This window comes from Pipistrellus kuhlii, unplaced genomic scaffold (genome assembly GCF_014108245.1).
Source record: "Pipistrellus kuhlii isolate mPipKuh1 unplaced genomic scaffold, mPipKuh1.p scaffold_m20_p_16, whole genome shotgun sequence".
Taxonomy (NCBI): Eukaryota; Metazoa; Chordata; class Mammalia; order Chiroptera; family Vespertilionidae; genus Pipistrellus; species Pipistrellus kuhlii.
The window spans coordinates 20,376,884-20,403,908 of record NW_023425471.1 but is presented as its reverse complement, the minus strand read 5'-3'; the positions used below and the strand labels follow the sequence as shown (position 1 = coordinate 20,403,908).

Genomic DNA, 27,025 nt, shown 5'->3' with positions numbered 1-27,025 from the left:
TAAGTGAAATAAGTCAGTCAGAGAAAGATAAATATCACAAGATCTCACTCATTTGTGGATTATACTGAAAAACATAAATTGATGAACAAAAACAGATCCAGAGACAGAGGAGCATTGATCAGATGCTCAAACCTCAGAGGGAAAGTAGGGGAGGGTGGAGGTTAGGGGGAGAGATCAACCAAAAAACTTGTATGCATGAAAATAAGCATAATCAATGGACACAGACACCAGGGGGCTGAGGGCATGAGTGGGGGGGTGGGCAATGGGGGGATAAGGACACATATGTAATACCCTAATCAATCAATCAATCAATCAATAATTTAAAAAGAACTATGCCTAGAGCCTGGTAAGAAGTTGGGATACTAAATTTTGCTTTATGCCTACCTAAGAGGCATTGAATTCTTAGGCATACCTTCAGAAGCACATGGGAAAGCAAGGAATGTGGAAAGAGTGAGAAGAGTACTGAGGAAAGAGAATAAACAGAAACTTGAAAAAAGTCAGGAGTCTGTGGAGGAAAAACAGAGGTCAATGAGAAAAAGAAAGGCATTTTCAAAGTAGAGACTTAATGTGTGCATGATAGCAACCTAACCTTCTTGAGAATTTTAGTACATTCTGACTAGTTTTTGAAGAACATAATATAAATATGTGTCTGGGACAAGTAAGAATAGAGGGATAGGATAATTCTTGGATGAGAGTTAGAATTAGACAGAAGCTAGAATATGGTGATTAAATGTAATAGGAGAACCAAAGTAGCTGGAACTCGGTTGGAGTACTTACTCCTTGATCCTGCTCAACTACACTAAATTTGGGGCCTCTGTTCCCCTGCCAGGAATTGGACCTTCATAGACACAGGGTATTAGATGGAGAAAACCTGAGAAGCCATAGGCATATAGGAGAGTATCTTTATTGTGGACCAGGCGTCTTCAAACTACAGCCCGCGGGCCACATGTTGCCCGCAGAGGAGTCTGATCCGGCCCGCCAGGTTTTTTGGGCAGTGAGCGCAGCCGAGGTGTTACAGTAGGAATTAGTAGTTCATATAGTCTGGCCCTCCAGCTCTCTGAGGGACCGTGATCTGGCCCCCACTTTAAAAAGTTTGAGGACCCCTGTGTGGACCAAGTAACCATTGCTAATAGGAGCCATCAGACAAAACAGTTCTTCAAAGTAGCCTCACAAAGTAGCCGTACAAAGAAGTCCTTGCTAATACAGTAGTAAACACAGGAGCCATAACACACAGTGGCACACTGGCTGGTCAACAACACATCTTTGTACCAATTTATACAAGAGAGGCTTCTTCCCAAATAGTGACATCAATATTTGGGTTACAGAAAGGTATGCCTATGCAGTATATACTGGTACAGTAATATCACTATGTCCTTGCTTTTGCATCTTTGTATAACAAATCGGTCTTCAGCATCTGGCATACACTGAAGAGGGACCCCACACTCCAATTGGCTTTGAACATCTGGAGTATTCTGATTAGGTTATCCACAGACTCTAATAGATCTAGTTCAGGGCTTTGAACACTTCACAGAATGTGAGATAAAGAGCCTTGAAGTTAATGTTATTTTCATTTTAGCTGATTTATAGGTTTTACCAGTAGGAAGAACAACAAGAAGTGGTGTGGTTTTGTGGAAATAACATTGGACTCGTTTTTAGAAGACAAGATTCAGTCCTAGCACTCCCACCACTAGGGCTAGCTACTTCACAACTTACTTTCTCTGGACCTCAACTTTCTTACTTGTACAAAGAAAAGATGGGATAAGAAGGACTCTAAACTACCTACAAATCCTAGTGTTTTCTGACACTAAAATATACTTACCTGGAGGGAATTCATCATGTTTTGCTTGTGGGAGTCCAAGAATAGGGTATATAAATCGTATTGCTTGGATTTCTCCACCGTGTACTCCCATCATCCTAATTAGAAATTAAATTAAGAGTAAACAAAAACCACAAACACTTTAAATATTAGCATAAAAGAGCATGTTCTCTATTAATCTAATGGTATTTGAGCAAAACTTGTGAATTTAAACTTTGGCAGAGCGACAATAAGTATGAAATATAAATAATTTTTGGTAAATGTTGATTTTATAAACATTTTAAGGCAAACTATGGGAAATTATCACAAGTAAAAATAAAATACAACCATTATGAGATGTATGTTAAAATTAAAGAACATTTCTACCTACACTTAAAGCTTGGTATTGATTTTTTTTTTATGTGACTAGAGTGTGATTAATCACAGGTAGTACAATTCCCATGGGTTATATTCTAAATTGGACAAGCAAAGCACACATACAAAAATTCCATTAAATACAGGACTTCAGAAAGGAGCATTTTCCTTTTGAGAGATGCCAGTTAAAAGAAAGAGGACATTTCTCAAAATATTTTAAGTACATTTATACACTACCAAGAGGATAACTATACTAGAATGATTCTGATTATTGTTGAAACAGGTTTTTCCTGTTAAAAATGAACATAAGTCATGGCAGGCAGGACAAGTTTCATAGGAGTGTGACCTGTGCATTAGCACAAAAATCACACACTTAGCATTACTCCGTGCTTGTTTAATATACTATTATACCTGTCTTAAAATTATTAATAATTTTTGAAGAAGGGCTCCCTCATTTTCACTTTTACATAAGGACCCACAAATCATGTAGACAGTCTTGACAGCAGGAGTGATGAAAAAGCATGGCAGAATGTAACCAAAGGAAATCTTTCTTTCAAATGTGGAGATGAAATATATACATATAGGGCAAAATAAGAATTTCTTTTTAATTAAGACTTCTACACAATTATTTAATTTAACTATAATAGCAGAGAAAGCATTTGCATTTTCTATCATTATTGGAGTTGGCTTAAATTTCAGCTAGGAAATGAGGATACAAGTCTTCTGCATTCTGGCAATGAAACAGGATACTCTAGTCATGGGAGAGGTTTTATCAGGATGTCATATCCATCTGGCACTGTGCCATCAGTAGATGAATACCAGAATCACAAGTCTTATACTTTATCCAGATAAGTTGTTTTTGTTGTTCTCCCAAATATAAATTACTTATTGTCTTAGCAGTAACTATTTTCTTAGTTTAAAAGGAGGCCTTTGCATATATCTGAGTCTGTTAAGTTTGAGTTACTCATCACTTTTAACTTCACGTCAGCAAAGATACATACTATACCCATTTAACAAATACATTTTCCTCCTCTGAACATATAAATTTCAACATGTCAGAGAATAAAAAGCATGACCTTTATGTTGCATCACATATAAAAGAAGCTGATTGTATCACTGCCAGACAAAATGAAGTCAATATACTTATTTGAATGTTACCTTTTCATCTCTGGACTCAATTCATCAAAATTGTCAATAGGCCAATTTTTTCCATTTGCCCTCCTCATTTGAACAATGGCCATTGTCTTTCTTAATTTCATAACTCTGGGATTAAAACACACTGGGATAGGAATAATCCCTTTAGGAGGCAATTCAATTCCTGTAAAAAACAACAACAACAACAACAACATAATACAAAATAAGTTTTAATGTGGGAAAAATTTAAGAATATAATTTTATGAGCAGAAAGTTATCTAATTCATTTACTGATAATTTTTATTCAACTTCTGAATAAAAAAACACATTATACAAAATTATAAGCTCACTTTACTGGCTTTACTATTTTTTCTGAAATGTCATCAACTCTATTAAAAAATATATCTTAGGCCCTTGCTAGGTTGGTTGGAGCATCGTCTTGATATGCCAAGGTTGCAGTTTGATCCTTGGTCAAGGAAAATACAACAAAGCAACCAAAGAACACACAAATAAGTGCAACAACAAATCAATGTCTCTCTATATCTATTTCTCTCCCTTGCCCCTTTCCTCTCTCTCTCTAAAATTCAATCAATAAGGTTCTCTCCTGAAGGGGATAGAGGGCTGAAGAAATGTGAAATGTGACGACCCTTCAATACATTCTGTATTTTTTTTTTCTAGACCGTAGTAGTCTAAGATTCTCCTTGAAGCCACCAAATTGCTACTAGGAAATTGTTCACTTATTTAACTGATGACATGAGTGAAGCCAACATTTATTTATGAAAAAGGGGTATCTGTTCCAGGTTATACAGACCAGAAGACAAGAAAACAACAAAACAAAACAAAACAAAACAAAACAAAAACTGGCAGCATTTTCTTGTGTTCTAATGAATTAGAAATTTTCTATCTTTACTTTGCATAAGAATCACCTGTGATATTTGTTAGACATGCAGCTTTCTGAGCCCCACGAATAAGAAATTCTGATTTATTCAGTCTGGGATGTGACCCAGGAAGCTGCATGTTTAAATAGCAGCTCATAAGATACAAAAGCAGATGGTCATAGGACTATACTTTGAAACCAACTCCTACCTGTTGGACAAGTATTAAGAGACTCGTGGCCCAGTGCATGAAATTTGTGCATGGGGGAGGGGGTGTTCTTCAGCCCAGCCTGCACCCTCTCAAATCTGGGACACCTTGGAGGATGTCCTACTGCCAGTTTACAGGGATTGAGCCTGAACTAGCAGTAGGACATCCCTCTTGCAATCCAGGACTGCTGGTTGCTAACCACTCACCTGCCTCCCTGCCTGGCTGATTGCCCCTAACCACATTGTCTGCTGGCCTGCTCGCCCTTAACTGACCCCCGCAGCCAGCCTGCTTGCCCCCAAAAGTCACCCCGCCAGCCTGATTACCCCCAACTTCCCTCCGTGTCAGTGTGCTTTCCCCGAACTGCCTCCTCTGCCAGTCTGCTCATCTCCAACTGCTCCCACTTCTGGCATGCTTGCCCTCACCATCCCTCCCCACTGGCCTGCTCTCCCCAACTGCCCCCTGCTTGCCTGCTCACTCTAAACTGCCCTCCTGCTGTCCTGATCACCACCAACTGACCCTCAATGATGGCCTGCTTGCCCTCAACTGGCACCCCTGCTGGTCTTCTTACCTCCATTGGCCCCACCCCCCAACAGCCTGGTCACCCACAACTGCCCTCCCCTCTTGACCTCTAACCACTTCTACCTCGGCACTGGCACCATGTCTAGAAGAAAGCCCGGAAGGTCTCCTGGAAGGTCTCTCAGTCTAATTAGCATATGATCCTTTTATTAGTATACAGGCCTGGTACATGGGTGGGGGCTAGCTGGTTTTCCCTGAAGGGTGTCTAGCATCAGGGTGGGGGTTCCCTTGGGGCATGGGGTGGCCTGGGAGAGGGGCCTGTGGTGGTTTGCAGGCTGGCCACAGCCCCCAGTGACCCAAGCTCCCAGCCCCTCCTTTTTTCTTTTTTTTTTCAGTGCTTCCTTGAGTAGAGGCCAGGACCTGCTGGAAGCAGGTATCTGGAATTTATTTATCTTCCATAACTGAAACTTTGTAGTCTTGAGTGGAGGCCAGCACCAGCAAGGGCAGCAGAAAGCTTGGCTTCCTCCATCACCAGGGGCAACCCAAGCCTGCTGCTCCCACCAGATGGCAGCTACCATCTTGGTTGGGTCAATTTGCATACTTGCTCCTGATTGGCTGGTGGGCGTGGCTTGTGGGTGTAGTGGAGGTATGGCCAATTTCCATGTTTCTCTTTTATTAGATAGGATTGGAAGAGTAGTGAGCTTCTGGCCATTTCTAACAGTGAGGGTTTCCAACTGATAGGTATTTTCCTTTATTGTGAAAAGTACTACTATTTCTTTATAATTAAACAAGGGATATGACTATATTTTATTAACTTCTTTGTTATAAGATCAATGATATTTACAGTCATTTTTGTCTCAAATGAGAATACTGTGCTAAACTATTAAGAAAAAAAATTAAAAATTGCCACTTGGCAAAACAGCACAACTCAAAATTCTTAGAAATGTTCAAATGAAAACTTTCTAAAGTTTAGTATTATCTCTATATATAAAAGCCTAAGTGACTGTTATAACCAGACAGCTGGCCAGTAGCTATGACACACACTGATCACCAGGGGGCAGACACTTAACAGTGTCTAGTGGTCAGTGCACTTGCACAGCCAACCTCCGTTGGCCCCTCTCCCCAGCTGGCCGGCCCCAATAGCTGGCCAGGCTGAGGGACTCCACCTGTGAAGTATTTAATATTAATTAATGGAAAAACTTCTAAGGTTTAATATTATAGTTAATAATAATTAATATGATTACAAGTTGGCATTTATTGAATACTGACTACATAGCAGGCTCCATACTGAATATTTTTCACACACTATCTCATTTTCTTCTCAGAAAAACACCATAAATTAAGTACTATTATGTCACTCCTTTTAGAAATGGAGGAATTGAAACAGTTTGGTTAGCTTACACAAAGTCCCAATGAAAGATTTTATTGTTTGCTAAGCTATCTAAACAATGTGATATTTTCAACTTTGGCTTTATGAGCTCTATATTTTTACTAAATCATTGATTCAAATGAATTAAAACAGCAAGAGCTGGAATAGAATAAAAACAGCAAGAGCTGCGTCAACTAAACCATTATGCATCCCCAAGGAAACCAAGTTTAGAAATTATCATTAATCATTACAAACTATACTATCATTAAAATTAGATTCTATTATAACTAAAAATAAACCTATATGTTTGGTTGGTGTAAGGAGTCAACACAAACACACAAAAGGGAAATTAATTGTTAATACCATGATTTCTTATAAATGAAAGTATTAAAAGATCATGCTATGATATATAAGCCCACATAACGCTATTCACAAATGAATTCATGATAAATTTAACTCTTGTTATTTGCTTGAATAGTAATAATCACTGCTGTTATTAACTTATACGTGGAAATCACTGAAATTTAACAATAATAAAAAAAAAACAACTTTGAGAATATGTCAAATTCATTTTGTGTCTCACCACTAAGTTTTACTTCCTATAATTTTCCCACTGCCTTTTGTAACATTTTGACAGGAAATCTTTTCTCACTTCTAACATTTTTAATTAAATATTTATTGTTGAATGTATTACATATGTCCCCCTTTTTCCTCCATTGACCCCTTTTAGCCTGCCATTGCCTCCCACACCAGGTCTTCACCACAATATTGTCTGTGTCAGTGGGTTATGCATATATATACTAGTACAAGTTCTTTGGTTGCTCTCTTCACACCCACTCACCCACCCCTGCCTTTCCTCTGAGATTTGACAGTCTATCCAGGCATCTTCAAACTATGGCCCGTGGGCCACATGCGGCCCTCAGAGGAGTCTGATCCGGCCCGCCAGGTTTTTTGGGCAGTGAGCACAGCCGAGGTGTTACAGTAGGAATTAGTAGTTCATATAGTCCGGCCCTCCAGCTCTCTGAGGGACCCTGATCTGGCCCCCACTTTAAAAAGTTTGAGGACCCCTGGTTCCATACATCTATGTCTCTGTAGCTATTTTGTTCATCAGTTTATTATGTTCATTAGATTCCACATATGAGTGAGATCATGTGATACTTGTCTTTCTCTGACTGGCTTATTTTACTTAGCATAATACTCTCTATATTCTTCTATGCTCTTTGAAAGGATAAGATAACCTTCTTTTATATAGTTGCATAGTATTCCAAAGTATATATGTACCACAGCTTTTTTATCCACTTATTTGCTGATGAGCACTTAGGCTGTTTCCAGATCTTAACTATTGTAAACTGAGCTGCTATGAACATAGGAGTGCATACATTCTTTCTGATTGTTGTTTCAGATTTCTTATGATACATTCCTAGAAGTGGGATCAATGGGTCAAATGGCAGTTCCATATTTCATTATTTGAGAAAACACCATACTGTTTTCCACAATGGCTGCACCAGGGTATTTGGGTTCCCTTTTCTCTGTATCTTCACAAGCACTTGTCATTTGCTGATTTGTTGATGGTAGCCTTTCTGACAGGTGTGAGGTGATACTTCATTAATCATTTTCATTTTATTTTTTTAAAGTATATTTTATTGATTTTTCAGAGAGGAAGAGAGAGGGATAGAGAGTTAGAAACGTTGATGAGAGAGAATCATCAACCAGCTGCCTCCTGCACACTCCCACTGGGGATGTGTCTGCAACCAACGTACATGCCCTTGACCAGAATTGAACCCGGGACCCTTCAGTCCGCAGGCCAATGCTCTATCTACTGAGCCAAACTGGTTTCGGCATCATTTTAATTCTTTATACCTATGTTTCTTTCTCTCTCGTCCTTTCTTCTAATTACAACAGTCACTTTATCATTTCTTGCAGTGCTGGTTTAGTTGTGATAAATTCATTTAGCCTTTCTTTTTTGGGAGGTTCTTTATTTCACTATCTATCTTGAATGATAGCCTTGCTGGATATAATAATCTTGGTTTCAGATCCTTGCTTTTCATTATCTAAAATACTTTATGCCATTCCCTTGTGGTCTGTAGTTTCTGATGAAAAATAATCTGACAGCATTATTGGAGCTCCTTTGTAGATAACAAATTACTTTTTTCTTGCTGCCTTTAAGATTCTCTCTTTGTCTGTAATTTTTGGCATTTTAATTATAATGTTTCTGAGCATGGACCTATTTGGGTTCTTCTTGCTTGGGAATCTCTGTATCTCCTGAACTTGTGTGACTTTTTCCTTCACCAAGTTAGGGAAGTTTTCTGTCATTATTTCTTCAAACAAGTTCTCTATCCCTTGCTCATTTTTCTCCATATTCAGGTACTCCTATGATGCAAATATTGTTACTTTTCATGTTGTCCCACAGTTCCCTTAAGCTGTCCTCCTGTTTTTTTTTTAATTTTTTCTTTTCTTTTTCACTCTCTAGTTTATTTCTTTTTACCCTGTCTTCTAATTCAGTGATCTGATCCTCAGCTTCCCCTACTCTGCTATGTATTCCTTCCAATGTGTTCTATATTAGTGCTATGTAATTCTTCATTTCTTTTCTTAAAATATGCTTTATTGAATTTTTACAGAGAGGAAGGGAGGGTGATAGTTAGAAACATCAATGAGGGAGAAACATCAATCAGCTGTCTCCTGCACACCCCCCACTGGGGATGTGCCCATAACCAAGGTTCATGTCCCTGACCAGAATTGAACCTGGCACCCTTCAGTCTGCAAGCTGATGCTCTATCCACTAAGCCAAACCAGTCAGGAAAATTCTTCATTTCTGACTGGTCTTTTTTCATAGTTACTATTTCTTTTCTCATGCTGTTGAGCATCACTGCCATCATTATTCTAACTATATATCTGATAAATGTATTTTCTACATTACATTTAGCTCTTCTTTTAGAGAATTACCTTGTTCTTTCATTTAGGGCACATGTGTCAAACACAAGGCCCGCGGGCCAAATCCGTCCCACCAGGCCTTGCAATGTGGCCCGCACCGCGCTGTCATCACTGCACTCCGCTGCGTTTCCATCACAATGACAGTTTATGACTGTTCAGTAAACCATTCGGCCCGTGATTTAGGCTGGATTTTAGATTTTGGCCCCTTCTCTGATTGAGTTCGACACCCCTAATTTAGGGTGTGTGTTTTTTGTTTGTTCGTTTGTTTTCTCCCTATTTAGGGTGCATATTTGGGTTTGTGTCTATATGTTAGGTAGATCTGCTATGACTCCTGACCTGTAGTGCAGGTCAATGTCAGATGCTATTTGTAACAGGCCCTGAATACCTTATCTGGAGCTATTAGCAATCCACAGCTTGTGGCTCCCTCTGTTGGGGTTGGGTGCCTTTGGAAAGGCCAGGATATGCACCAGGATCTGCTTTCTGGTTCCAGAAGGAATCAGGCGAAGACTCAAAGCCTCCAGAGATCTGCCTCTTCCTGAAGTCCGAATGCCATTCAGTTGATTTGCCTCATGCTATCAACCACAGGATTGTGTGAGAGGTTTCCCAACAGAGTGGGGCAATCTCCCCCACCATCCCCACTCCAGGCAAAAGCTTCCTGGATGGTAAAGATCTAGAGAAGAAAGATAAGATGTCCTCTGCAGCATGAGGGAATGACTCCTCACAGGGGACTGAGGTGGCTGCCTTCTGAGCTCTAACCACAAAGCCCCCATTCCTGTATTATGCCCACACAGCTCTAGTCCACTCTGCCCACCCTCTGCCAGACCCCAAGGTGAGTGGCTGCATAGGAAATTTTGTGTGTTGTCTCTTTAAGAGGTTGCCTACATTTGAAGCCATCTCTCCCTGGCAGGCAGCAAATCTGCTGATTTTAACAGCCAGATATTATGTCGGCATCTTTCTCAGTCCTGCTACTCTCAGCTGGGCAGCCAGCTGGGATTTAGATCCCTGATTTCTCATGAGAACCCCTTACAGCTGAGATATCCCTCCATAACTTCAGCTGCTGTTTGTAGGAGCCTGGCCAACCCTCTTGTACCTCCACACTTCCTACCAGTCTCTATGGGGTCTCCACTTTCCCTCCTTGGTTATCAGGATTTTTTCCAGCTAGTATTCAGTTGATTATTCAAGATGGTTTGTCTGTATTTTAGTTATAATTCCAGATTGGTTGTGGGAGAGTGTTGCTGTACCTTACTTACTCCGCCAACATTTTGGAATGTTCCTCACTTCTATTTTATAAGGAATCTACCCATGTTTCATTCTGATGCCTATGTGCTTTCATTTTTATAATTAAATATTCAATCTATATGAAATTTATCCGTATATATGGAATGAAGAATGTATTCAATATTATGAGTTTTCTATATGGGATTAGTTATTCCAAAACTACTATTTGAAAGTTAACTTATTTGAAACACTATCTTCATGGAATTCCTATATGCATTTTGGTCTTCCTCTGGACTCCCTAGATTTCTTTGGTCTTTCTTTTCATGTGAAAATATCACATTTTTAAATTATAGGTTCTGTAGTGTCTAGTATGACTAACTGCTTTCTTCTCTAGGTCATAATTTAAAAATAATTTTTCTAAATTTGGAATGAACTGTTAGCTCCAGGAAGTGAATGAGGTGGCAAATACTACTTCTTACATATATATATATATATATATATATATATATATATATAAAATAGATTTTTTTTTTTTACATAGAGAAAGGAGAGGGATAGAGAGTTAGAAACATTGATTAGAGAGAAACATCGATCAGCTGCCTCCTACTGGGGATGTGCCCAGAACCAAGGTATATGCCCTTGACTGGAATTGAACCTAGAACCCTTCAGTCCCAAGGCTGACACTCTATCCACTAAGCCAAACCAGTCAGGGCCAAATAGTAATTCTGATGGAATCACCCTAAATTTATACTTTAGTGATAATTCACATTTTTTCCCATTCATGATCTTCCCTAGAGCAATAATTGCTTTATTTTATTTTTCTCTCTTGAGCATTATTTAAGGTCCTCCTCGGTTCTTAGGATAAGTTTTTCACCACAGTGCCTTGGGTTCTGTTTAACAAAACTCAGACCTTAAAAACTATTTAAATAAGTTTAATTTCTGTTCTCATCATAGAAATGTTGTAGTGGTATATGATGGTCTAAATTCTAGGTTATAGAAATTTCTCTGAAGGACAGGCATCCAGGTATCTTTGTATACCAAGAGCTGTAGCTTTGTTGTTTTTGCCCCCCCTGCCCCAATAAAATCAGTAGCTTCACTAGCTAGTTATGAAATCCACCTATTTTATGCAATAAATCTTAATTATAAATCTATGTTATTGGAACCTAAACTCACTGGTGAGATAATTGGTCACTTGATATAATAGGAAGGAAATTTGTTTTTAATTTTTTTTTTAATGATTTTTTTAGACAGAGAGGATGGGAGAGAGGGAGAGAGAAAAAGATCCATGAGAGAGAATCATGTATCAACTGCCTCCTCCACGCCCCTTACTGGCTATCAAGCCTGCAATTTGGGCATGTGCCCTGACTGGAAATCAAACCGGGGACCCTTGAATCCACAGGTCAATGCTCAACCACTGAGTCATGCTGGCTGGACTGGAAGGGAAATTTTATTTAAAATATGAAATTATGCTCAGCTGCCAACATAATTTAGTAAACATTCATAACAATTATCTGGAGATCGGGCCTGCTTTATGTGTAAGCAGCAACACACATAAATAAATGTCACTAAACACTGAGTTTTGAAGACATTTTCCACTTTATAAGTGGGAAAATTTAAATTGAAAACAACATTATTGCAAATAACATTTTTATTATTGATGTCAAAATACATGATATATGTTAACTAAAATCAATTTGAGACATAGCAATTATCTCTTATAAGGAATAAAAAGTCTTTTCTAATGCTAATGCTAGAACTTTGCTTATTTATCTCTGATTATTAGCAATCACATAAACAAATGATACATATTTTATATTTTAAAATAATAGACATCATAGACACCAAACATAGGATATATTGTTATCATTTTGATTATTCTCTCATATCATGATATGACATAATCCCTATCTAATACAAAATATTTTAGGTAATTATAAACATGCAGTTGTAGAAAATGAAAGCAAGACCCCATATATTCTTTACCCAGTGATCTCCTATGGTCACATCTTATAAGACTATAATACCAAAACCAGAATATTTATATTGATACAGTTGAAATATAGAAAGTTTCATCACGAAAAGTATGCCTCTAATAGACTTTTAATATCCCTGTGTCATTACAACTTCTAATCTATTCTCCATTTCTATAATTTGTTAAATGAAAAGAATCATACAGTATATAAACTTTTGCAGTTCACTTTTTTTATTCAGCATAATTCCCTAGATATTCAGTCAACTTGGCCTTATTAAAAATGAATTCAGGCCAAAACCAGTTTGGCTCAATGGATAGAGCATTGGTTTGGGGACTGAAGGGTCCTGGGTTCAATTCCAGTCAAGGGCATGTACCCTGGTTGCAGTCACATCCCCAGTGGGGGGTGTGCAGGAGGCAGCTGATCAATGACTCTCTCTCATCGATGTTTCTAACTCTTTATCTCTCTCCCTTCCTCTCTGTACAAGATCAATAAAATATATTAAAAAACAAATAAACAAATAAATAAAAAAATAAAATAAAAATAAATTCAGTAAAACAACAGATACAAAATTAACATTCAGATTAGTTGCATTTTTATGATATACACCAAATAGAGGTTTGGTGCATGGATTCGTGCACTGGTGGGGTCCCTCGGCCTGGCCTCCTGGGATAGGGCCGAAAGTGGCTCTCCAACATCCCCTGAGGGGTCCCAGATTGCAAGATGTCCCAGATTGCTGGCCAACCACCCATGTCCCCTCCCCCTGGCCAGGTGGGAGAGTCCCAGTGCATGAATTCATGCATGGGTGGGGTCTAGCCAGCCTGGCCAAGGGGAGGGGACATGGGTGGTTGTATATGTATATATGTACATATATGTGTATATATATCTATATACATATGTGTGTGTATGTGTGTATATATATATATATATATATATATATATATATATATATACACACACACATACTTAGTAGCCAGATTTTATGCATTCAGAGATCATAATAATCTGTCCACTTGGTATATATAGACTAGAGGCCCAGTGCACAAATTTTGTACATGGGTAGGTTCCCTAGACTCGGCTTGCAATCAGGGCCAATCAGGTTCTGTGCCTCCCCACATCCTCTTTCCCTGGCCACCCACATGCTGTCACTACACAGTTATCTCCTCCTCCCTGCTTCCCCTCCTCCACCTTCTCTTGCTCCCTCAGTGCACCTCTGCTGCTGGTCACCTGCCATGTTCTGTGCTGCCCTCTCGTGGTCAGTGCATGCCATAGCAAGTTATCAATCTCCCAGTCTCCTGGTCAAACTCTGGAAGAGCCACTTTGCATATTAGCCTTATATATATATATATATATATATATATATATATATATATATATATATATAGACTAGAGTACCGGTGCACGAAATTAGTTCACAGAAAAGGGGGTGTCCCTCAGCCTAGCCTGTACCCTCTCCAATCTGGGACCCCTCAGGATCTGGTCTAAACGGGCAATCAGACATCCCTCTCACAATACAGGACTGATGGTTCCAAACTGCTCACCTGTCCGTCTGCCTGATTGCTCCCTAACCACACCCTTGCAAGCCTGATCAACACCTAACTGCTCCCCTGCCAGCCCGATTTCCCCTAACTGCCCTCCCCTGCCAGCTTCGTCACCCCTAACTATCCTCCCTTGCAGGTCTGGTCGCCCCCAACTGCCCTCCCTTGCTGTCTTTGTCACCCCTAACTCCTCTCCCTTGCCAGCCTGGTTGCCCCTAGTTGCCCTCCCCTACTGACCTGGCCACCTCCAACTGCCCTCCCCTGGAGGCCTGTTCATCCTCAATTGCCCTCTCCTGCAGGCCCTGCCCCTTCCAACTTCCCTCCCCCACTGGCCATCTTGTGGTGGCCATATTGTGTCCATATGGGGGTGGCCATTTTTGACCACATGGGAGCAGCTATCTTGTGTGTTGGAGTGATGGTCATTCTACATATTACCTCTGTATTATATAGGATAATGAACTATTAGAAAACAATCCCATTTACAATGGCATCAATAAGAATAAAAAACCTAATAATAAATTTAACCAAGGAGGTAAAAGCCTGTACTTGGAAAACTACAAGGCACTGAAGAAAGAAATTGAAGAAGATACAAGTAAATGGAATGTGTGCTATGCTCATGGATAGGAAGAATTAACATAGTTAACTTTTCATACTACTCAAAGCAATTTACAGGTTCAATGCAATCCCTATAAAAATGCTTGCATTTGCTTCAACATCCAGAGACATAACCTCCAGACCCATAGTGATGACCCAGAAGAGCATTCTTGGTATTATGTTCTCACTATGAGTGGTTATGCAAGAGTTGTCATTAACACATGCTTATATAGTCAATCTATGTCAAAGGAGGCAAAAATAAACAATGGAGTAAGGATAGTTTCTTCAATAAACGGTTTTGAGAAAATTGGAAAGACGTGTAAAAAAATATTAAACTAGACCTCTTTCTTAGACCATACACAAAAATAAACTAAATGGATTAAAGATTTAAATGTAAGACCCCAAAATATAAAATTCCTAGAAGAAAACATAGGTGATAAACTCTTGACATTGCTCTTTTCAATATCGATATGTCTCTTCAGGTAAAGGAAACAAAGAAACAAATGGGACTATGTCAAATTAAAGTTTTGCACAACAAAGGAAACCATCAACAAAAGGAAAAGATCCCCTACTGAATGGGAGAAGAAGACATTAGATAATGATACATCCAATTTGTAGTTAATATCCAAAATATATAAGGAACTCATACAACTCAACACACAAAAACAACAACAAATAATCCCATTAAAATTATGCAGATGACGTAAATATAGTATATTCTTCCAAAGAGGACATGCCGATGTATCAGATGTTTTAATTAATGACAATAACTCACATATCTTTAGAAAAAGGAGGCTACATAGAAAAGCACCAGAGTTGGTCATGGGCTTAGGGAATGGTTAAGAGCCTTTACTGTAGTTTTCATGAAAAAGAATAAGTAAGGTAGGGTAAGTAGGCTAAGCAGGTTCAGGATTGTTTAGTTTGAATAATTTTAATGGACTTTGGGGTATAGGGATTCTAGACCCTGAGGTGATAAGGGTAAGAGAACATTTGTCTGGAAGGTAAAAGCCTAATAGAAGAGGTGTTGGAGGAATAAACTCTGAATTGGTTAGTTTGAATATGAAAGTAAATTACATCTGAATAATTATCATCTCTAGCGAGAGGATTTTCATGCCTGTTAGCAAGGCAGCAGATATATATAATCTCTCTATATATAATTATCATAGCCTCTCTCTCTCTCTCTCTCTCTCTCTCTCTCTCTCTCTCTCTCTCTCTCTCTCTCTCTCTCTCTCTCTCTCTCTCCTCTATCTTGCGCACACTCATGCTTCCTATATGTATAAACTCTATATCAGACAGTATTATAATTTTTGCTTCACTTAGAAAATATGATTTAAGAAACACAAAAGAGCTTTGGGTTATGGCTCAGTTGACTGAGTATTCTCCCATGCACCAGATTTGATTCCCAGGCAGGGCACATGCCTGGGTTGCAGGCTGATCCCCAGTAAAGGGTTTGCAAAAGGCAGCCAATTGATGTTCCTCTCTCACCTATGTTTCTATTTCTCTCCCTCTCACTTCCTCTCTCTGCAATCATAAAAGCATATTTTAAAAAATCAAAAGAAGTAGGAGAGTTTATTATTATATTAATATTTGTTTTAGTCATTCTAATGTTCTTTACTTTCTGGAGTTTTAATCATCCTCTTATTTCTCATCGAGAACATCCTTGAGCCATTCTTTAGGGGCTTGTTTGCTTATAAAAATTGTTTTTCTATTCTCTTACCTGATTATGTATATATTTTGCCTTTATTTATGAAATATATACTCTCGGAATAGCAAATTAACAGTTTACTACACTTTCAGTACTTGACAAATATGTACCACTTCCTTTGGCCTCAATGGTTCCAAATGAGAAATCTCTTATTATTTTAGTTTGTGTTTCCCTATAAATAATGCATTGTTTCTCTCCAGCTGGCTTTCAAGATTTGTTTCTTCATCTTTAGTTTTCAGATGTTTAAATGGATTTTTTTTGCTTTAAACTATTTGGAGTTTATTCAGCCTCTTGAGTCTCGAGGCAAGTTTAAAATCTCTTTGGCAAGTTTTCAAAGATGTCTTTGAATAGTGGTTCAGTCCCACACACTCCTTTCCTTCTGGGTTTCTGATGACAAAACTGTTATTTCTTTTATTATTTTCTACAGGTTTCTGGAACTCTGTTCTTCCCCTTTCCCCCTTTCCCCCTTTCCCCCTTTCTATGTTACCCCTGTTTTTCAGATTGTGTAAATGATATTGATCTCTCCTCACATTTGCTTATTCTATTCTCCATCATCTCCTTTCTCTTCTTGAGAAACATTGTTACTTAACTTACTAAGTTTTGTAAGTTCTATTATTTCCAATTGGTTATATTTTTTCAGATTCTCTATTTTTTTTCATTTGTTTCACGAGAATTTAAAATCATGTATTGAAGTAGATGTGGGATATTGACTTGATTTGCCTCATTGCAGAAGGGTGGGTGAAAGTTTTGTTCCCTGATGGGCCCAAAAGTAAAAACCAAAAGAAAAGATAGGAGGAAACAGTGTTGATTAGCTCCATCTCTCACCACTTCATTACACCTTACTGGTGCTAGGTGTGATTGGAAGCTCAGTCCCCCAATGGTTCTGGTTCACATGTGAAAAGAAGGGAAGAATGACAAACCCCCTTCCTCACAATTGTTACCATTGCAACTAGCTAATTAATATTAATAATAGGAAAGAAACAAAAGGGAGGCCAGACATTATAAGCATGGCCTTCTTGGCATCTTCACAGGAAGATGCAATTTCATACTCCCCAGACAACCACCAGTCTATGACTTGCAGATCACTGGGGGAAGGGGTCCAACGAAAGGGAGATGGGCACATGCTCAGTGAAGTTAGCCTGATATAGGGAAGGTGCTTGTCAGTCTAACCTAGAATAAAGATAATTGGCTAGAGGGGGGTGGAGCCACTGCAAGCATATGAAATTTTAGAATGTTAAAAATCTCCCTCTCTTTCTTCTAGCTTTGTTCCTGTTTCCTTGCACTGGTCCATGTTCCCTCCCTAGCCATGTGTCCCTAGAAGCCCTGTGGCCCACTGCATGAAGACCCCATAGGTAATGGACTGCGGCTGGAAACACAAACTAAGCTAGCCTGGTGCTGGACTAGATTGTGAAAATATGAAACAGAAATTCTGGACAGTGGCTTTAATCCTAACTCTGCTGAAGACACAGCTGGACTTCTTTTATGGTGGGATGGAGGGAGAGGGCAGCTTGGAAACTCAGGAGTTTAATTCCATGCAAATAAATAGCATTCATTCTCCTATACAAGGCTTAGAAAATTCATTTTCCTGTGACATTGTAAGAAACCCACTTCCACCAGCAACTAGTGGGAACACAGAGAGCTCCCCATCAATAACATCACTTCATTCTATCTTGTTGATGCTTGATAGGGATGTAGACTGAGATCCCCACTGAATCTCACTGACTCTAGGGACTGGCTAGTGTAGGAATGCCTACTGACCCTGCATTTCATCCTACTGAATCTTGCTAACATCAAGCATGGGAAGAAAAGCAGACTGCGTATTAACTCAATTTGCACCAATTTGGTCCCTCTCTCTTCCAACAGGTGCAAATAAACGTGATTAGACCTTCCAGACACCATCTCTTTAAGTCTCATTTTTGTTGGGTTGGGATGGTTTCTCAGCTTGTAATAACCCTGTTGATACTACCCTGGTGGGGTACTTGTAGCTCTGCCTGCTTCTGCCAGGAAAGATATAGAAGATAAATTCCCCCCTTAACCCCAACAACACTATTCTGGCAGGAGAACTGGAGAACTACCTGTAATACTTCAGCTGGGGAATTGGTGGATTACTTTGCAGCTTGGCCCCATCAACACCACAGACAGGATAGGGTAAGGAAATCAGAGTGTACTGTTTGTGAGAAATAAGGTGGGGCATGGACTAGGGTAGAAAATTATTAAACTATCTGCTTGACCAAACTGAGTATATTTGGAAACTCCATCTTTGACATTAGTTTATTTGTGAGGGCTGAATATTGAGAAAGCTAGTCATATATAACAAAGAATATGCATATGTTTAGGTAGTTAGAGAGTGTTTAATTGTGGATTGTTTTCAAGCCATTAGTAAATTCTTATGTGTAATGTAAGTCTGCTAAATTATTCATTCTTTCCCACCTCTTAGACCTCATCTCCAAAGATGGCAAGAGTGTGAAATCCTACCACCACCATCTAACTCCCTTCCATGTGAAGGTGCCTAATTATACATGTATCCCTCTTTGTCCTCATTACTTTACTGTTATTTATAGTGGCATTAAATATTTAAAGAAAGATAAATGTATAACCAAATGAACAAGAGTTCTTCTGGGTTATTTAGCATTCTCGGCATTCATATCCCCAAGGACAGTATACTTCACCTTTTTTATTTTTCTTACTACAACTCTCACTCCTTTCCAAATCCTATAACTTTATCAGACCATCTTCTATAATGTATGATCTTTCATAAGGAAAATGCCCTCTACCCTTTAAGTTCTCTAAATGTTTTTCTGAATTTTTTCTGAACCTTCTTAACACCTGACTCTTCCCTGATTCACTGGTTCTGTACAACTAGAAAAATTCTCTTCACTTAACTATTATTGATAGTGGCATTAAGTATCCTAATTAATTTATTTATATTCTTTGATTTTTACATTTTAATGTTTTGTGACATTTTATATCATCCCCAAATAAATTCTAAAACTAAGAGAATCATAATATATGAATGGAATGAAAATCTATATTGGATTATGTATAAATATTAGAAAGAATTATATTTTCTTCATGAGGGAAGTTGTGATAAAGATCTTAGCACCATTTAGATGTGATAATAAAATGAATAGCACTTAATGATGGCTACTTCTGCTTTTTTAAAATACATATATTTTTTATTTATTTCAGAGAGAAAGAGATAAAAACATCAATGATGAGAATCACTGATCAGCTGCCTCTTGCACTCCCCCACAGGGGATAGAGCCAGCAACCCAGTTATGTGCCCTTGACTCAGGACCCTTCACTCCTAGCCACTGAGCCAAACCAGCTAGGTTGGCTCTTTCGGCTCTCATCAAGGGATCAGAGATTCTGTTACATGCCCAGTTACTATAGGAAAGGAAATCCATTACAGCTACTAGGATTCAGGAAGAACAAAACTGGCAAAAGGTAATGAGTGGTTGTGCTTAGACAAAACAGGGAAATCCTAAATGGATGGTTTCATAAAATGCATTCATCATGCCCATTTTATGAGATAACTGAAAAAATATAGGTCTAATCATTCTATAAGATTTAATTATGACTTGCCCATAGAGATTTTGATAGGAGAGAATTTCAGCTGTGTACTTATTTTCTGCTCATGGAGAACATGCAATTTATATCAGTTTAATCTTACTTTTAAACTTAAATATGCAAAGGGGTGTCAGCTAAAAGAAGGGAAAAAAAAACAATTTTAATTCAGGTGTAATTGGATTTTTGACATATCACATAACTAGAGATATGATTACTTTTGGCAGATCCATACTGATTTTCATTTTAAATTCTTCTCAGCTAGCAACTTTATTTTTGCTTTAAATAAAGGTTTGAAGTGATAAGAAATTTTAATTAACCTCACTGATTGACTATAATATGTACCTTGGAACTGGACTGACATTTTTTTCATACAAAAACAAACATAATGAGAAATTTAATGTTTATGTAGTATAAAACAGAAATTTCGTTTTTTAGAATGTACAAACAGGTCATAAGGCATGGCTTAGAACATATTTTCACTTATCAAAGTCTAGAATTAAAACAAAAATGTGAAGACTACAAAATCGCATTGTTTCTCAAGTGATCCAAATGAGCTAAAGCTGTCACCCCCTATACTATCTCTCCAAACTTTCTTTACAGTATCCATCTCTTTAAGGCTCTTGCAGAGAAGCTAATGTATTCTCTGTTTTTCCATACCAGTGGTTTCTGTATCAGTGATCTCCATTCATTAGTTATGCCATGAATTCTTCTATATTTTATGCATGTGCTCAATTTTAAGCATATTTTATTGTTTTCCCAAAACAGGCACTTGATACTTGAGCCCAACATAATAAAAATATTATCAGAGCAATAAAATTTGAAAGAATATATTCCATTTTACAAAATAAAATTTCACTTTCTAACTCACATCTTATTTGATCCCAAAACTCATGGAAAAGTGTATAATTTTCCTTTCATTTTATTATCCAGATATTTATTCTAAAATTTTCTTGCTTATGTAATTTCTAGTGCCTAAGGGGGAAAAAGTATTAATTTACTGATGAGCTGGAAATTTGCAAAGAGAAAACGAATCAAGTATGACTCCTAGGTTTTCAGCAAGATAAACTAGATAAATAATAGTGTCATCAACTGAGATGGAGAAACCTTTGAGGAACAAATTAGCATAAGGGTGAGGGAACAACTACATCAAGAGTAATATTTAGTAAGAGATACCTACTAAATATCTATGCAGTTAAAACTCAAATATGGAGTTAGAGATATAAATTAAGAGTTTATGGCCAAAACTGGTTTGGCTCAGTGGATAGAGCATCGGCCTGCAGGCTGAAAGGGCCCAGGTTTGATTCCGATCAAGGGCATGTACCTTGGTTCCAGGCACATCCCCAGTAGAGGTTGTGCAAGAGGCAGCTGATCAATGATTCTCATCTATGTTTCTAACTCTCTATCCTTCTCTCTTCCTCTCTGTAAAAAAATCAATAAAATATTTTTTTAAAAAGAGTTTATGGTGTGTAGATGGTATGCACAGCCTGAAAGAAAAGATCAGAAGGATAAGATAACTGGAGAAGAGGCAAGACTGAACACTATTTCAAGGCAACACCTAGAGTTCTGATAGCAGATAAGAGATAGAATAGAAGAGTCAGAAGGAATGAACAATGACATAATAGGAAAACCAAAAGTCAAGCCAATATGACAATTCAAGGAGAGAAAAGTCAACTATATCAATTGCTACAAAGAAATATAGTAAAATAAGGACATAGCATGACCTATAGATATTGCAATATGCAAATCATGATTTGCTTGACAAAAGCAATTTCAGTTAAGTTGTCAAGATTAAATCTTCACTGAATTAAGGTAGACCATTGAGAATAGAGACAAAGAAGCAGAAACTGAATATAGATAGCTCTTTCTAGGAAATCATGGTGCTTGCCTTTAAAGCTATTAAGTTCTAAAAGATATATCCTTAAGTATGTAATTTCTTTTGATTGTAACAAGAATTGCAAAATTAAAATGGCATTAATGTTAATAAAGTAATAGCAACAGACACTAAAATAGCAATTTTACACTATATGTAAAATTATCTATACATATAAAGAGGTAATATGCTAATTTGTCCATGAAGGTGTCCCCATAATGACCAATTTGCATATAGATGCAAGTGCTGCAGGGGGGCAGGGCTTGCTGGAGCCAAGTTCCTAAGGGTCTGAAGAGAGTGCCTGACAGGAGCCAGGACTGCAAAGAAGGAAGAGGAAGTGGCCATGGGGAGCTCTTCCAATCCCCCTGCATGGACACCCTACCCCAAGCTCTGCACACGGGGAGGGGGGGCGGGAGGGGAGGGCGAGGCTGACCAGATGGGGAGAAACCTAGCTTCAGGGGTAGCTGCAGCTCGCACCTCCAACTCCTGATCTCTTCCCTACCACTCCCGTCAGGGGCGCCCACAACAATAACACGTTAGCATCCCTGAGGCACACGGGCCCAAGGCCCCCCACTGCCCGGCACTCTCCACTGGGGCCGGGCAAGCCTCTCCTCCCTACAACTTCAGACCCAGATGCAGGCAGGCCTGAGTGGCCCTCCATGGTCAGACCCTTCCCCCCCAAACAGCAGCAGCTCTGTCTCCACAGCAGAAATGTGCTGAACCTCTCTGGGGGCATGGTTAATCCCGCCCTCCTAGCCAGCCTAGCTCTGCCCTGGCCCTGGCCCCCACTCAGCTCCAAGAGATTGGAGTCCCACCCTGAACAGGTACAGTTGAGAAACAGACACATACAATTTAAAGAATGGCGCCCAGCAGGAAGGTTTGACAGTTACTTCCCCTTTGGCCTCACTACCCCCTAACTCCCTGCCCCCCACCAGTGCCTCCAGAGACAACCACCACTATAGGGCTGCTGGCCAGAGCCCGCCCTCCGAGGCCTTCAGAACTCTCCATAAAGCTTCCATAACCATAGTCCCAGGAAACAATCATGCCTTTCTCCCTAATCAGTACCTGCTATCTGCGAGGGTACCCATGGGCTTAAAAATAACAGTCGACATCACTTACTTGATAAAAGATTTCTAGGTTTATTAGCTCAGAACCTCCTCATGACAACCCAGTGAAGTAGGCAGGAAAGAGATTACAGTTTCCATGGTATATGCATATGTATTCAGAAATGAAGCTCAGAGAGGAAAAGTGTCAAGCCCAGTGGTTCCCAAGGTTCAGCACATGCCCCATGGGAGGGCAATTTGATTTTAAGTGGGGGCAATTCAAGAATGAGCTAACAGTGAATTTTTTGCATTTCTTATGGTTCTGGAGGGCCTCATCTACAGCATATCCTACATAATAAAAGGCTAAATGCAAATGATCAAATGGTGAAATGACCAGTCATTATGATGTGCACTGACCACCAGGGGGCAGACACTCAATGCAGGGTCTGCCCCCTGGTGGTCAATGTGCTCCCACAGGGGGAGCGCCACTCAGCCAGAAGCCAGGCTCAAAGCTGGGGAGCACAGCGGCAGTTGTGGGAGCCTCTCCTACCTCTGTGGCAATGCTAAGGATGCCCGACTGCCATCCCACTAAGCCTCAGTTGGACATCCCCTCAGGGCTCCCAGACTGGGAGAGGGAACAGCCCTGGCTGAGGGACTACCCCAAGTGCACAAATTTCATGCACCGGGACTCTGATTATCCTATAAATTTGTATATCCCTCTATAAGTAGAAAAAGCTTTAAAACTGAGTTTGGGCTTCATATTTATTATCTGGATTAATGCTGATTAATTCATCTTAGTGAATCATCATTGGCATAACTCATGTTGCTTAAAAATACATTTTCTGATGGAATTGGAGAACATTATGCTGAGTGAAATAAGCCAGTCAATGAAAGAGAAACACCACATGATCTCACTCATATATGGACAATAAGGAACATTATAAACTGATGAACAAAAAGATAGATACAGAGACAGTAAAGCAACAAACAGACTGTCAAATTACAGTGGGGAGGGTAGGAGATATGGGGGAGATAAGAGATCAACCGAAGGACTTGTATACATGCATATAAGAATAACCAATGGATGCAAATCTCTGGGGAGGGAGGGCATGTATGGGAGTGGGGGGGGGGGAATTGGTAAGATATGTACACATATAATACCTTAATAAAAATAATAGAAGCTCCCCCCCAAAAATACACTTTCTCATTTTCAGGATTATGTATGATTTATATGAACTATAATGTCATAAAAATAAAAATAATTGTATTATTTTATTCTGGAGAAGAATTTTGGCTTTCATTTACTGGCAATAATATAACCAAGTTGTAATTGTGGAATGCTCTCTTAGGAATTTAGGTAATAATTTTGTGAAAACCAACATTTAAGTTGAGTGATATGTGTCATCATTTAAAGATTATAGATAATATAGGTAGAAGAGAAATTGACTTATCAAAAGGCCCATGAAAAGCTGTAAGAATAATTATTTTAAGATGAAATAATATTGTCACTGATATAATTCTTTTCTTCCCAAATATCCTGTGATAATTATATACTATTTTTTTAAACATCAAAATTAACATTTTATATACCTGGCTTTTGATGTGCTATATCAAGAATACAGAAAGGGACTAGCCTCATCAGATATTAGCACATGTTATTAAAACATCATAATTTATAAAAGGTAAGGCTCTGGCTAGTTACAGGCAAATTAATTAATGTGTTGCTGGATTCGATTTGATAAAAGTTTTGTTGAGGATTTTAGCATCAATATTCATGAAGAATATTGGCCTGTAATTCACTTTCTTTGTAGCATCTTTATCTGGTTTTGGAATTAGAGTAATGCTGGCCTCACAGAGAGAGCTTGGAAGTATTCCTCACTAATCACCTGAGAGATGCAAATTAATATGACAATGAGGTAGCACCTCACACCTTTCAGAATGGTTATCATCAACAAATGACAAGTGCTGGTGAGGATGTGGGGAAAAGGGAACCCTTGTACACTGCTGGTGGGAATGCAGACTGATAAAGCCCCTGCTGGAAACAGTAAGGAATTCCTCAAAAAACTAAAAATGGCCCTGGTCAGTTTTGCTCAGTAGATAGAGCATCAACCTGAAGACTGAAGGGTCCAGGGTTTGATTCTGGTCAAGGGTGCATACCCAGGTTGTGGGCTCAGTCTCCGGTGGGGGTTATGCAAGAGGGAGCCGATCAATGATTCTCTCTCATCATTGATGTTTTTATCTCTCTTTCCCTCTCTCTTCCTCTCTGAAATCAATAAAAATATATTTTTTAAAAACACTAAGAATGGAATTCCCAATTGACCCAGTGATTCTACTTCTAGAAATATAACCTAAGAAATCAGAAACACCAATCAGAAAAATCAGTACCCCCATGTTCATAGCAACACAATTTACAATAGCTAAGATTTGGTAAAAGCCCAAGTGCCCATCAGCAGATAAATATATAAAAAAAGCTGTTACACATTTATACAAGGGTATATTATGCAGCTATAAAAAAGAAAAAACTATTATCATTTGCAACAGCATAGATGGACCTGGAGAGTATTATGCTAAGCAAAATACGTTAATCAGAGAAAGATAACTATCACATATCTCACTCATATATAAAAAGTAATGAAAATAAATGAACTAATGAAAAAATTAGATTCAGAGACATAAAAGCATGAACAGTCTTTAGGACCTCAGAGAGAAAGTAGGTGGTATTGAGTGGGTGGGAAGAAATCAACCAAAGAACTTGTTTGCATATATGCATAACCCATGGACACAGACATTAGGGTGGTGAAGGCCTGGGGTAGGAGATGGGGTGGGCTAGAAGAGGTCAAGGGGGGGGGGAGGGAACATATGTAATACTTTCACAATAAAGATTTAAGAAAAAAATAAAGTGGAATACTGAAAATTTTTAAAGTTACATGAAAGGGACACTAACTAAAATTATATCTGGTTCATTTTAATTATATATATAATTATGTGAAAACATATAGACTTGATGTTTTAAAGAAAAAGATTAAGTGGAATAGAGCAACATGGTCAAATATATCCTTCCTATCTGCTTTTCTGTGAGGAATTTTTATCTAACCAGAAAAGGACTCCTTGATATTGTGATTACTTTGATGATAACAATCTAAATTAAGGCTCTAAATATTTTATTTTAAAGATAAAACTTAATTAGACCTTACAATAATTATTAGGATTGTGTAAAATGTTTTGAATAGTGTACTAATTGTTAGCCATGATATCATGGAATATCAAGAGTACTAAAGAGATAGAATAGTCATTATGTAATAATACTTTTAAATATATTAACCTTTCTCATGAAAATGATTAAAGGTTTTTTCTTCTTCAGCAGAGAAAACTTATAGTTTTAACTAAAGCCTTTATATTATCTAGGAAGCCATATGAGAAAATATAATAGTAAGCTTTTACATTTAAATTCAGAAATAAAATATTAAGTATAAATAATCATAAAATTAGCTTGTATTATGAAACAAATTGCATATTTTTGTCGCTATTAAAACTATATTGTTAATACTATCACTGTTTTGAGATGTGCTCTAAAATAGATTTGAGCATGCTTTGATCATTAGAACACATGCAAAAATATTTAAAAAATAAAATGTAACATTTCTGAAGACACAAAGTTGGTGAACTAATAAAAATCTATAAAGTGAATATTGATATATTTTCAGTTATCATAGAAATGTCATTTCTTCCTACATTTACAGTTGTAATTTAAATTATAAATTAGTTTTAATCATATATAAATTATAATTTAGTTATAATTTAAATTTTAAATAATCCTAATAAATATTCTATCAGGTTTTTTCCAAAAGTAGTCAAGTATAGTATAAAGTTTATATAGATAAATAAACAGGGGAGAATAGGCAATAAAACTCTAAAAAGAGAATGTAATGTGAGAGAGGTATCCTTGACACATATTAAGGCACATTATAAAGTTTCTCTAATGGAGACAGTCTAGTTTTGGTCTTTATGACAGATTTAGTGGAATAGTAGAGATAACCCAGAAAGAACCCAAGTATATATGGCAGTGTAGTCATGACAATGTTGACTTATCAAATCAGGGAGACAAAATTGGCTTTAGACTAAATCTGGAAGAAAGAAAGCCATTTGGATAAATGGAGGGAGCTACCATGTTCTTAGATTAAAAGACTCAATAGCTCAATATGTCTCAGATGCTAGTTGCCCCCATATCAGTGTATAGTTCCAATACAATTAAAATTAAAGTCTTAGCAGGAGTGTATCTGCATGTCTGGAAATTCTAAAACTCATGCAAGTACA

At 38.1% G+C, this 27,025-nt stretch overlaps 1 protein-coding gene across 1 annotated transcript in view; it reads right to left on the bottom strand.

Moving 5' to 3' along the window:
• CFAP47 (cilia and flagella associated protein 47) overlaps positions 1-27,025 on the bottom strand; it is a 396,096-nt gene that overhangs the window by 31,195 nt on the left and 337,876 nt on the right. Inside the window, 2 exon segments of the mRNA XM_036439773.1 lie at positions 1,820-1,914; positions 3,329-3,488. Coding sequence (XP_036295666.1) covers positions 1,820-1,914; positions 3,329-3,488 — 255 coding nt within the window.